A 14,072-nucleotide genomic window follows, 5' to 3' on the forward strand; every position below is an offset into this window, starting at 1 on the left:
AAAAAAAAAAAAAAAAAAAAAAAAAAAAAAATCTGTCAGTAGGTCCTCCAGGAGAATGTTCCGGATGTTCTCCCTCAATCTTGTAAGCAAATAATTAAATGTTTCCTGATAGATTTGTCGACAAACAGGAAGGTTAAGTAGTTCTCATAAAATTATATTGTCTACAATAATAATGTTTATTTAAAGAAACTTTGACTTTTCCGTGATTATTTTTTAGATTAGTTAATCTTACAAAATATCTTGTTTCTTATCTTTGGAGTTGGACACTGTGTAGAGATAGGCTTGGTAGCTAATGAACTGTCATTTGAATTATGCCTATTTAATACTAAAGAAGGGAATAAAAAGTAATTAAAAAGTAAAATACTAGTTCCTTACATCAAATATTTACTTTAACCTTTCTTAATATTATATGTTAAAGTAAAGTATGATTTGATACACTTAATTTTTCACCAAAGACTGGTACAAAGTTACAAAGTTACAGTTAGATAGGAAGGATAAGTTCTGGTGCTCTAGGGTGACAGTAGCTAGTAATATTGTATATTTCAAGATAGCCAGAAAGGAGGATCTTGAATTTTATAACCACAAACAAATGATAAATGTTTAGGTGATAGACATGCTAACTACTCTGATTAGATCATTATACAATATATGCATGTATTGAAACTATACCCATAAACATGTATAATGAAGAAAAAAATAAAATACAGAGTACTGATATGACAAAAGATAAAAAAAAAATCTTCACCAACATATTTTGAAATTGACTTTTGAAAATTATTTACCGTCACAAAAATTTAAATAAAGCTAAAACCTTGAGTATGCTTTTTTATTTGTGAGACAATAAAATAATCAAAGTATAATTGGATTTATTCAAATTAGTGACTTGCATGCATTTCACTACTCTATATAACTGCCTGCAAATGAATGGGGGGAACACAGTCAAATACTTTTTAGAAATAGAAATCAGGATTTATTACTGATTAAATTATTTTACATGTCTTAATCTTTTCTTCTAATACTCACTTTTATGGTCTTACAGGTAACTGACATCAACACTGTTCAAGTACCAAAAAAAAACCCCTTTATACTATTTTGCATGTTCTTTGTTTGTAGAAGTGAAAAATGTTTGAGTTCTATAAACACCAAAGTTTCAGGAAATAATCTGTTACTCTTTGGAAAAATTATTAAATTTTAAGATGGTTTCAGACCATTTTTCAAATTAATAAACAATAATTTACTTCAGGAAAAGAATGAATGAATATTATGGGTATGTATAATATAATAAAATAACTCTCTTCCTAACTTGCCTTTTTGGAAACTGTCTACTTCCTCTCCAACCCAACCCCCTTTATTCAAACAGACCAAAGAAGAAAGAGAGATTTCTGAAAAAGTTATATTTTTGCAGCAAGGAAGCTCTTCATTCCTTGAGTTTCAGGTAAAAAACAAAGGATTTTCCAAAAGGAATCACTCTTCAGACTTTAGTGTCATTATAATGTCATTAGTTTTTATTTTCCTTTTAAAATTTATCTTGGTATATAATTTTTACATAGATTCTGGGGAAGGGAAAAAGGAATTTTCTTAATATTTTAATTATCAGTTATGCATCATTTTTTATGGCTGCTTCCTAGATGATTCTATCTGTATGTTCTCATTGAAGCATTATGATTGTACTTTCTAATAATAATCTTATTGAAACTTTTTACTGCCTGTTTTTACCCGTAGAGTGGTACTAATTTAGATGACCTTGATTGATTTTGAAACTTCTGAACTTTTATTGGTTTTCCCACTAGCCGAGTGTGATAAAGAAAATGCAGGAAGGAGATTCTGCTGACTCTGTGGTTACTTCTCGTCAAATAATTTTCCAGAAAACTGTCCCATCGACCCTAGAGGTTATTTTTCTAATTCATTTTATTTAACCCAGCACTAGCATGTAGATCAATCTGTAATCATTTTTTTAAGGTACACACGTTTCTAGATGCAAGTTTTCAGGCTACAATAAAAACGAAAGTAGAAAATATCCTAGTTTAAAATGTAAACCAAAGCTCTCACCTGCTCCTGGTTCATTTCTCTTCTCTCTGTAATCTGTCGGTCTAGTCAGCTCTCCAGGCCCCTCCAATTAGGCCTCCCGACTACAAAGTTTTCTTAACTTTTATTTCTTCTGCTTTATTTGAACTAACACTAAGGAAAATGGGAAAGAAACTACTGAGACACAAGGAACTTCAGTTGTGTTAAGATTGGAACACTGTTCGGATCACTATGGCCTATTTATAAGGTCCTCCAACAGTGTCCTGTCAGTGAGAAATATTTCCTTATAATACACTGAACACAGGCACACTCAATATTTATTGGATAATAAGTGTTATAGAGGATTCAGTTCCCTATTTAAGGAAGTACAATTTACAAACATGGAAAATGGTATTTACAGAAGTTGGTACAATATTGGCAAATTCTTTGTGAGAACAACAGTAAATGAGGAATAGTATTATATTTAACACGAATAACTGTCCTTTTGCGTCCACACATGTAAAGCTGAATAACCTGTACAATGACTTCAACAGTGCCATTTAATATTGAAATATAAAATGATCAGTTTTTCTTAAGATCAAATATATTTCTTACAAATTATACCACCAAAGTATGCCCCTATTTAAAGAAATCTGCAACTGCAATTCTACCTGCAGAATGTATCCCAAGTTGAAGGTTACAGTTTATAGATTTCAGATGAGAGTAACTATAATTATTAGATAATAAAGCCAGCCCTGTGCAGTCCCATCACATATCTGTGTGTAGCTCTAGCCCTGATTTTCTTAAAGGATTCTTATTTTAGAAATGAAATACCATCAGATTTCTAATTTAGCTTTTATATTTCAAATATAGGGCACAGAGGATTGGGTTATTGTAGACAAAATACCCACTGAGGTAGTTGACGGTGATTTGAAAAAAGTTGTGACTTACAAGGTGGTGACCGTGAGCAGTAGAACTGGTGACATCCCAGCTGACTTATTAAAATCTAGTGCTATTGAAATGCATAGCTTCGAAGACTTGGCCCGAGAAATGCACCTGAAAGAAGAAAGCAAACAGAAAATATACACGCTAGGAAAATCCTACGACACTGTCTCCGGGAGAATTGTTACTATGACGGGGAAAGCTAAAGATGGGGAGAAGGTGCAGCCCTCTGCTCTGGAAGCTCTGCAGAGCCTGGAGAGAGGAACGTCGGGGGCAGCATCGCTGGTTCCAGGCCTGGCAGAATACGAGGTCCTGGAAGCCGTCGCTGATGAGAGATCCAAGAGAGGACCCGAGGTCCCGACGACAAAGCGGAAACTGTCAGAATCCCTGGCGCCCATCAAGGAAGCCGAGTCTCGGAGACAGAGTCCTGAAGAAGAAGACCCCAAGAAGACCCCAAAGCTGGGGACCGAGGTGGCTGTCCACCCTGGCCCGGAGAGCGAGGTCCTGAAAGTGGGACTCTTCGGTCCTCGCAGGAAGAGCCTGTCCGAGTGGAGATATTCCCAGGAACCGGCCTTCACCGTTGCTACTGCTCACTATGTCACCGAGTCGTCGGCGTCCCGAGTGGTGGTAACCAGTGGTCCCTGTGCGGCCGCAGCTTCCGATTCCAGCATGACGTTTTCTGAGGCAGTGCCCTTGCACCCCAGCCTTTCCGTTTCTCTTGCCGCTTGGCTTTATGTTGAGAGCAGCCAACCCAGCTTTTTGATTTTTTTCATGGTTAGATCAATACCGCAGTTCAAGGTCAGCATTAAGACACTTGGCCTTTTATTTCCAGCTCCCCGTCCCCACGATGTGGTAGTGCTGCTGTGGCTTGCAATGAAGGGGAAAATGATCTGCTTAAGTCGGCGCCACCCTATCCTAGTAACTGTGTCTGCTTTTCCAAACAAGAGCTCATGGTCACCCCGATTTGCTATTTTATTTCCCGTTCTTTTCCGTTTCCAAACTCCGTATCTTAGATTCCTTCATTCCTCCTCCCTTTCTCCTCTGCCTCCACTTTTGTCTCACAAGCTGCGAATGTGTATGTGCCCGAGTAGCCTCTCTTGTGCTTGACTCCACCTTTCTTTGTTCACTCAGACTAAGCAGCCCTCTGGCGAAAAGCTCATGGATGGCTCTGAAATCTTCAGTTTATTAGACTCTGCGCGAAAACCAACAGAATTCATAGGAGGGGTCACTTCTGCTTCTCAAAGCTGGGTTCAGGTGGCCACTTGCTTCCATCCCTGGTGTTTCTGGATGTGCCCATCTGCCTTTCTTTTACACCTTTTGGGGTGGAAGGGGAATAGAGAGAGAGAGTGAGTGAGTGTATGTGTGTGTGAGTGAGTGTATGTGTGTGTGAGTTTTGCATGCAAGTGGCTTTGCCTTCTACACCTCAAAGGTGTCAGTAGTTACTGTCCTTTGTGCCTGCTTGACGCATCCGTCATGTGCCTTTAGTTCCATTTCAAGAATGTACTTCATATGTTCAAAGGGCAATATTGAGAAATTTTAATAGCATTTAATTTTTAAAAGCATTTAATCTCACCTGTTGGGTCTAAGAAAGCAACCAAAGCCAATGTGAATGTGCTGCAATGCTTTCAACTTTTGTGTTTTTAAGTGCATGTACTGATTTTTTTTTCTGATTTTTTTCTGGACATCCTGAAGTAGCCGCACAGGTGGGAGTGTGTGGGGCAGGGGCTGGGACCCACATCAAGGATGCTGGTGGGAGGAACGAAAGCTAATTTATATTTTCTGTCAGTGTGTCCAGTTGTAAGCACCTGATGCTTACTTTAGGCATCCTGGTGAGTGGTGGCTTTAGGTTTTCTTTTTCTTTCTTTCTTTCTTTTTTTTTTTCCTTTTTTGCTTGGGCCTCTCATTTGTGGAAACTCACACTGACACCACAGTCTTTTCCCATGCAGAAAATGGAAACCAAGACAGAGTCCAAGGAAACAGAGCCGGAACCCAGCCCGCACCCCCAGCCACTCAGCACGGAGAAGGTGGTGCAGGAAACCGTGCTGGTCGAGGAGAGGCGTGTGGGGAGGGTGCACGCCAGCGGGGACGCTTCCTCGGTGGCCGGGGACGACGTGGACGCTGCAGCACAGCCCATGCCTGCCGATGCTTCTAGCGTTAAAGGGAAGGAGGACTCTGCTGTGACTGAGGGGGCTAAGGAGGAAAGAGGGAAGGAGGCCGACAAAGCTGCACTGGAACAGGAAGGGACAGCCATTGCTTCCCACGAGCGGCAGGAGGAGCAGACTGCAGTGGTCCACGTTTCTGAGACTTTGGAACAGAAACCTCATTTTGAGGTAACTAGTAGTTAAGGTTACTTTTAGCAGTTAAAGTAAAACTGCTACATGATGCCCTGAAATTCAGATCAGCATAATGGTGGAGCTAAGTTTCATTTTCTACCTTTTCCACATGCAGTTTCTTCCCCCTTGTATTTTCTTCTTGTGTGGCAATTAGGAGTCTCCATGCTGGTTTCCAGCTTTTGGGTCACATGCAGACTTACCTATTGGTTATTAATAATGTATAGTTCTAGGAAGTGGTTTCTGCTCTCATTGAAATTATGGTAGTTGGCAGTAAACCTGGGGAATGCATGGTTGGCCAAGATATTAGAAAATTTGATAAATGTATTTCTGATCAGCATACTTAGCCAGAAGAACCAAAAACCATGCCTGCTGAGGTGCTAAGTGCCAGAACTTTCTTCTTTGTCCTCTTTATTGAGATTCCTGAAGTATTTGGAGGGTTAAAGTCTTATTACTTCTTTCTAAAAAGTTATCAAGTAAAAGGCTTATGTGTGGGTTTTGATCTATTAAGGTTGGTTTATGATGTAGAGAAGGGGGAACATAAAAATGTTTTCTTAAATTTCCTTTAGCCTAGAGCATCCATATAAAAAATGCAATGGAATTCTGGGAGACCGTTTTACATATATCTGTTGTGTGCCTCATTCCCCCACTTACTCCACATGTAATATGTAAATATTTATGTTAACCTGTGCTTATATCAAGTACCAAAGAATACTACAAAGAAAAAAAAAATTGTGTGTTTGTGCAAACCGTAATAGCCACTCTAATTACTTCCCACTGGCACAGTCATCAACTGTGAAGATGGAAACCATCAGTTTTGGCAGTGTTTCACCAGGAGGAGTAAAGCTAGAAATTTCTACCAAGGAAGTGCCAGTAGTTCACACTGAAACAAAAACCATCACATATGAATCATCACAGGTAAGACAGTCAATGAAAACCAGAGCCCTGACATTTTATGTTTTACCTCCTTTCATGGTTTAGTGTGTTTAAGTATAACTATACAATATTTCATTCATGAGACGTAGAGCATCCAGCAGGCAGACTGTTTCTATCAAGAGCGATGCAGTAATTTTAATTTTATGACTGATTGTAAAGCGGCAGCTGACTTAACCAGGCCTTTATATATCTTGAAATATAGAAACAGGCTCAGAAACCTATTCCCCTAGCCAGAAACAAGGAAAAATATTCACTCAGCCATCCATTGCTCACATTTCTAAAGTTTCAATTTTTTAATGGCAGTTGAGAGTCATGCTTAGTTCTTCCTCTTGGCAGCAGCTCCTGGACTCTGAACAGCACGGTAAATGTGGGAGATAATTATATCATCTTAATACCCCTATTAACATAGCAGACTTCTGAAGAGGAAATGTAAACACCTGGGCGTGGTGTCTGTTCCTGTGCTTGCTTAGGTTGATCCTGGGGCTGATCTGGAGCCGGGCGTGCTGATGAGTGCACAGACGATCACATCTGAAACCACTAGTACCACCACCACCACCCACATCACCAAAGTAAGTGGAGCGGGAGCTTCTGTCTTTACGATACGTTTGTCCCCATGTGCTAGTTTCTGTTTAGGAATAAACACCTCGACATCCTATGTTTAACACATACTGCGGCACTTGGCATGTAGTAAGTGTTCCAGAAACACTTGCCAGCCAAATCCAAAGGACTGCACTCTGTCCTCCCTTATGAAATTAAGAATGTTAAATGATGGCCATGGAATTCTATTTTGATTATCTGTCAGCATTTTCTGCCATTTCCCCCCCATTGAACAATGATTGTTCCCCCCAGTGGGTAAATTCATAAAGCTTCTCTTTGTTTCTTTCAGACTGTGAAAGGAGGCATATCAGAGACAAGAATTGAGAAGCGGATAGTCATCACAGGAGATGCAGACATTGACCATGACCAGGTAGTATGTGTGACATGATAAATACCCTGGCAGAGAAACAGAACCACAGGTTGGCCCTACGATTCCCAGTACTATTCTTCTGGTCCAGCACGTATTCTAAAAAATTTTCTGAATTAACTTTCCCATATGTGATTCACAATTCCTTTTGTAATCATTGTACCTCATTTGTAAATTGTGGATTTAGATCTAGCTCATAAGTCTCCACCTTGCCACTGATCATGCATGTTCCACCTCCTTTTTGTTTTTGTCCTTCTGTGATTTCCTGGGGATAGGCGCTGGCTCAGGCAATTAAAGAGGCCAAAGAGCAGCACCCTGACATGTCAGTGACCAAAGTAGTGGTCCATAAAGAGACCGAGATTACGCCAGAAGATGGAGAGGATTGACCAGAGGTAAGAGGTGACACTGATTCTCTAGCCTTGGCCTGGGCTGGCATGTAGCATGGGACACTTTCCCCTCGTCCTTTACCTGCTCCCTCCTTTCCTTTCTCTCTCGTTGGCATTTTTCAGGCTGGTTACCAAGAGGATAGAGAATTGGTTGTGGCTGCCAGCTTGTCTCACATTTGGAGGTTCCGTACTTGGGGATTTTTGCATATATTTTTTCCATACTTGCCGATTTTTGCATATTCTTGCCAGTGAGAAGATAAAGGAAAAGCAGTCTTTGCTTGAGTGGTCTCGCTGTTTCCTTTTAATCCACACCCCGCACTCTTTACATTATCCGAATTTGAAATGTCAAATTTGATTTCACTTGCCATGTGGCCTAATCAGAACTAAAGCAGTTTTGTTCTGAGTATGCAATTTGTGTGTTCTAAATACTAGGGAAATAAAATATACCCCTTTCTCCTTTTGATGGCTACATTATCCCATTGTAAGCTTTCTCTTCAAGTATGTTTGGTTAGAGCCTGTTTATGCTTTGGGTTTTAGTTTCGTTTTGTTTTTTAGTTTGTAACCTGAGCACTCACTTTCTTTTTGGATGTTTTATATCTCCTGTATTCCCTGGGATGATGTTTCTCCCTAGTGTCTCAGGAGGAGGCAAAAATGCAGTCGTGGGGTCCTGGTTTCCTCCAGAGAGCGCATGCCTTTCCACGTGCTGTTTGGCCCTCATCATGAGCAGACCTTGTCCTGTATGTGTGCACAAGTTTGCCATGCATACTATCCTGCAAGAACTCATGGGGCCTGCATCCTGGAGGGCTTTGAATGCAGAATGCACTAGTTAAGATACTTGACCACTTGCTGATGTGATAAAAACCATTAAGAGACTTAAGAAATAAGTTCTCTAACATTGGTTTAAGAAACATAAATTGATTAGTAGCATCTCTTAAAACAAATATAAAAATCTAATTATATTCACATTAATAACATTTTGGATGATGGAAAGCAAACAGATTTTCTTCAGTGAGCTTCAGCCACTTGGGTGATGTTGTAATTATTCAAGAGAAAGCATGCCCTCAGCAGTGACTTTTGCTGGAATGTTGCAGTATCTTGTCAAAAGGCCATTTTAACCTCCAAGATAATTTTTTGTGACTTGGATCTGAGAAAAACTCTCAGATATTTTCAAATGAGAAACTAATCAAATCTCTTTTCTACAGGAATAATTTAGATTGCACATGAATCCAGTCATCCAAACCATTAGGAAAACCAGAGCCTAAATGGAGTTCCCTCTTCTAACCCAACTGACTTGTCCGTGGAAAATTTCAATCCAGAAGAATTGACCTTGACCATTAATAAAGACACTGGCAGAGAGATCTTCCCATAATAAAGCAATCAAATCAGCATCACTAAACTGATATTTCATGAAGCAACAATAAGATTACAAAAGAGCAGCATTTTTAATTTTCACAAAATGTCTAAGTTTTCAGCTATACTTGCACGTTCATAACTGACAATATAAACCGTGATCTCATGTAACACATAAACAATTCATGCCTTTCGTAGTTTATTATTATTGAAGTCTGAACAAAATTGCAGTTTCTTAGGTGACATATCTTTTGTTTACAAATAAATGAAGATTACCCTAAAATGCTAGAAGCTGTCTAGGTCTGGTGTGTCAGGTTTATCCCAGATTAGATGTGCCAATAACCACTTTTATTCAGAAAGTAACTTATATCTTGTACTTGTTTCATCTGGTTTTATTACTCTCACCCATAAACAATAATGACTCTCTGACCCTCTGGAAATATTTAATGCTTACGATATTGCTTTGTGTATCTAATTTAATTCGTTATAAGGTAGTACTAATTTTAGCATATTAATGTGATTTCTTCCTTGTGTCCACTCTGGTCTGTGTTCATTCAATCTGGAAAGCTTCCCAGAGCTCCCTAACAAGTCCTAAATATGTAAATTGTCATTATTTGGGAAGAAAACCTGTATTTTTGTTAGTTTACAATATTATGAAATTTCACTCCGGGAAAACCTGTTGGGCTTCTGTTGCATTGGTTTTTCTTCATTTCTTTTTCCTTGTATTTTTTTTAATTGATTTTCTTCTTTTACTTGAAAAAAAAGTGTTTTATTTCCAAATCTGGTCCATATTTACAATCTAGTTCAGAGCCAAGCCTTAAACTGTACAGAATTTCCGCTGTAATTAAAACTATTTAGTGTTTAGTTATAAATAGCCTTCAAAAATATATATTCTCCATTGCACTGTCAGCTGCATCACAGCCCATGGTGAATGTATGTTTCTGCTTAGCAAAATAAAAATGGCAAATGCATTGAAACCACTCATTTTCTATGTTTAATCATTTCAGTATTGTATGTGTTTAGCCCAGAGGTAACATTTGCATGACATCAGAGGCTTCATTCATCTACTTGTAGACATATTTTGTCTTTACAGGATTAAAAAACAGTGTATACAGTATAAAGTGTTTGGACTCTTTGAGGGATTGGAGATGGGATCAAAATGCACATATGTAAATGCTTGGTCGCCTATGAAAGCTTTAAATACATATAGAATCTTATTTTCAAAGTTTTGTTTTATTATAAAAGAGGCTTTGCTATAAAAACCCAGTGTTTCTGGGTGCTTTTAATCTACCAAAGAGACACCTCTCTCTCAGACATCAGCTCTGTAGCTAAACCAGTCAAACGGTGTATTCTACAAAGGTCCATGCAGCCTATTTCCGCAGCCCATTCATTTCAAATTCCTCTCACGCCAGGGACTAAGACTAAGATTTAGTTACCAGCTGCCAACCTAGTGCCTGTCCTTGCTGGCATTTCCTGCTGTGTCATACTTTACTTAAATTTCTGATCTAGAAAAAAAATATATATATATATATTCTGATTTAAAAAAAAAAACTTTCAGAAAATTACTAGATTTGGCCACATATCTTGGTCTTATTGAGGGAGTCAAATTTCTGTTGTTTATCTCTGAAGGAGTATCAACTTGTCCTTACTGTCAACAATATTAAGTATTCATTTTAGAAAATGAAGCATCGGGCCGGCCCGGTGGCGCACTGCGCTAATGCGCCACTTGGGAGGCGCGGAGGCGCTCCCGCCGAGGGTTCGGATCCCACATACAGACCGGTTCCTGCTCACTGGCTGAGCGAGGCGCGGGGGCAGCACTGAGGGTTGCGATCCCGTTGCCGGTCCCGGTCCAGTGCGGGGGCGACACTGAGGGTTGCGATCCGTTGCCGGACACGGAAAAAGACAAAAAAATTTTTAAAAATAAAAAAAAAAAAAAAAAAAGAAAATGAAGCATCATTTTAATTGTGTTTGTGGCCAATCAAAGATATGTTCAGAAAAATTAGCACTTTATTTGTATGAAAACAGTAAGTGATGTCCCAAGGATGCCCACACCAGGATATGCTTAGTTTGTGTCCATCACGTTGTACTCACATTAGCTATTTTAAACCAAACCTAGTGTTTTTATGTTTATGTCTCAGTAATAAATACTCGTAAATTTTTGTAAAATTATATGTTATCGAGGAAGTTATATATTTTCATCATTCTTTTCCTTCTTTATTAAGCTGCTTAAAATTCTTTCAGCCTTCATTCACTGCCTGTAGTTCACTCCTAGTACCAAAATCTATATCTGTTTTTTATTGTTGCGTGACAAATTACCACAAATTAGCAGCTAAAACAAACACATTTATCATCTCACAGTTTCTATGGGTCAGGAATCCAGGCTTGGTTTTGCTAAGTCCTCTATAAGGCTGCAGTCAAGGTGTTGGCTGCAGCTGGGGTCTCATCTGGGAGCTGGGCTGGGGAAGGATCCTCTTCCACGCTCTCTCAGGTTGCTGGTAGGATTCATTTCCTTGTGTTTGTAGGATGCTTGGCAGCTTCTTCAAAGCCAGAAGGGAGAGACCAGAGTGTGTCTGCTGGAAAGACAATGTCTTATACTGTGACGTGATGTAATCAAGGGAGTGGCTTCCCAGCACCTCTGCCACATTCAGCTGATAAGTCACAAGTCTTGGCTCCTGCCCACAGCATCAACAGGTTTAAAATTTAGATTTAGAGATTAATCACTCTCTAACATTCACTAATCTAATAGTTTTAAAGCTAGATTTCAGTAATGTATAAAAGTGGCTTACACTTGTTAAACATGATGGTAATCCCAATGTTTTGCTTAACCATTACTAGTAATAGTATGGAAAAAACAAACAGAATTACACTTTCGAAAACTGAAGAATTCCTCTTCAGGTAGCTACTTGCCTTACAGAAAAGAAAAGCTCGCTTCTCAGTTTACTCTAAGATTCAGGTCCAGGCTGGTAAGAAAACAATGATTTACAGTTCTCTCAGATAAGCAGAAAAACAAACAGCAACCATGAAGGCATTGTGGTCCAGCCCCTTGATAACCCAAAGCTCCACGGTAGTCACACAAGGATCTGCAGAAGCTTTAGCTATGGTGTAACTAAGCTTAAAAGAAATATACATATTTTCTCTGGACTCACAGAGTGAATTGCTAAGGCCAGAGAGCAGCTTTGTTCAGGTCGGATGCTCCAGTGGAGCTGGAGTGGAGTTCAGCCTGGGCAGCGAGGCTCAGCTTGTGCGGTGGTGGCCCGTCCTGCTACGGCGCCGGGATTAGCAAGTGGAGCCACACTGATGCGGATCCATTGCTGCAGCCGGAGAAATGAGGGCCACGCTCAGAATGTGCAGATTTCACTTTCCCAGGAGAATTCCTCATTCCCTTCTAGTCTACATTCCTTTGAAATTTCACAGAGGTGCCATGTCTCTTCTCTTGGGCACAGTGAATTAGGGCACCTTGTAGGATTGCTGAGCCCCTTTTTTTAAACAATTGCTATAACCCATTTCCTTCATTATATCAATTTCTTCCTAGCACATTGATTGCTCTGTTAAGTCAGCATCAACCATAACTATTTTTAAAAAATCAACACAGTCTAGAACTTGAATCCAAAATTGTTTCTAACTTACAAACAGGGTTTATATATATCTCTCTCCCATGAAATGCTTTTTTAAAAAATCTTTCTCACTACATTAAATTAACCAGTATAAAAAGTGTCTGTCTTGGATTGCCGTAGAGGCAGCCTTGTATTTTAATGGGCATTTACCTTCGAAGTAAAATTGGATTATTTCATTTTTAAAAAATACATTTTTGTGGTAGGCCATCAGTGTATGTAAATTGTATTCTCAGAAGTATTTTGACCAACAGTTTCTTATCAGAGCTGTTTAACTCTGAGGAAGGGTGACAGAGGAGCTGATGCTCTCCCACGAGAGTGGTTATTAACATGCACACACACACGGGCATGCTCTGCTCCAGAATGGGGGTGTGGGCAGCAGAAAGGCTGGCACCACAGGGTTATGACCTGTCTTACCTCACTCCATGGTTGCCTGCCACACTCTTTCCACCTGTCTTCAATACTGAAAGTTGCACGGACACTAAAGGACATCTAACTTGCTAATGAGGTCAACCTAAGAGCAAACCTTACATAGAAGTAGCTATGTATAAAAACTTATTCATGGGGCCGGCCCGCAAACCTTACATAGAAGTAGCTATGTATAAAAACTTATTCATGGGGCCGGCCCGGTGGCGCACTGGATAAGTGCGCCGCTTGGGAAGCGCGGCGGTGCTCCCGCCGAGGGTTCAGATCCCACATCCAGACCGGTTCCCGCTCACTGGCTGAGCGAGGCGCGAGAGCAACACCGAGGGTTGCGATCCTGTTGCCGGTCCCGGTCTGGTACGGGGGCGACACTGAGGGTTGCGATCCATTGCCGGACACGGAAAAAAGACAAAAAAAAAAAACTTATTCATATGGGTGTTCTAGTCATCCTGTCATATGGGCCAGAAACCTAGGAGGAGACTTTCACACCACTGTCTCCTCACCCCTTATTTCCCAGGTCTGCCAATTATATTTCTTCACTGTCTCTTAAATCTAACCATGATGCTATACCTAGACTATTCCAACAGCCTGCCGACTACTTTTCCCACATTTCCCATCTCACATCATCCCCAATCCCTTACACAATGGCTTGCAATCTTTTAAGAAATACAAATCTAATCCCATTACTCCTGTGCTTAAAATGCATTTCTGGCTTTCCCTTGCTCCTAGTGCAAAGGCCTCAATTCTTGGAACAAGGTCTGAAGCCTTGCATGGGCTGGCTCCGACCCACTTGCTTTTCCAGCCATACATCCAACAACGTATCCTCTGACTCCCCAATCCCTTTCCCCTACTACAGCTCTGTTTAAGTACTGAAACCGTACCCAACCCCAATTTTGCTTTAGATCTGAGCTAAAATATTCCTTTCCTGATTTTACTGATCAACTTTCCCCGTTATACACTCTTAACAACATTTTCTGATAGAGCATGTCCTGGTTCTTTGAACGGATCTCTTCTGGATCCCCTGGTCTTACAGGTAGCCCACCTCCAAGCACAGTACCTGGCTAACAGAGAGGGCCTCAATATTTGCTTGCATGAATGAACATATTGATAAAAGTTTCTTAGCTAA

The 14,072-nt window shown here is 40.0% G+C and overlaps 1 protein-coding gene across 5 annotated transcripts in view; it reads left to right on the forward strand.

Moving 5' to 3' along the window:
- The window catches only part of EPB41L3 (erythrocyte membrane protein band 4.1-like 3), an 81,616-nt gene extending 71,724 nt beyond the window's left edge, over positions 1-9,892 (forward strand). For 3 of the 5 annotated variants that reach the window (XM_008576539.1, XM_008576536.1, XM_008576538.1), the window contains 7 exons: positions 4,078-4,200; positions 4,893-5,276; positions 6,063-6,194; positions 6,683-6,781; positions 7,099-7,179; positions 7,452-7,568; positions 8,765-8,898. In XM_008576539.1, the coding sequence (XP_008574761.1) occupies positions 4,078-4,200; positions 4,893-5,276; positions 6,063-6,194; positions 6,683-6,781; positions 7,099-7,179; positions 7,452-7,562 (930 nt within the window). In that variant the 3' untranslated portion in view covers positions 7,563-7,568; positions 8,765-8,898. Of the gene's footprint in view, positions 1-4,077; positions 4,201-4,892; positions 5,277-6,062; positions 6,195-6,682; positions 6,782-7,098; positions 7,180-7,451; positions 7,569-8,764 lie in introns of all 5 variants that reach the window. The other 2 variants (XM_008576540.1, XM_008576537.1) reach the window with 2 other exon arrangements.
- Positions 9,893-14,072: the final 4,180 nt, after the last annotated feature.

Source organism: Galeopterus variegatus, unplaced genomic scaffold, assembly GCF_000696425.1.
Source record: "Galeopterus variegatus unplaced genomic scaffold, G_variegatus-3.0.2 Scaffold1364, whole genome shotgun sequence".
In the NCBI taxonomy this organism is placed as follows: Eukaryota; Metazoa; Chordata; class Mammalia; order Dermoptera; family Cynocephalidae; genus Galeopterus; species Galeopterus variegatus.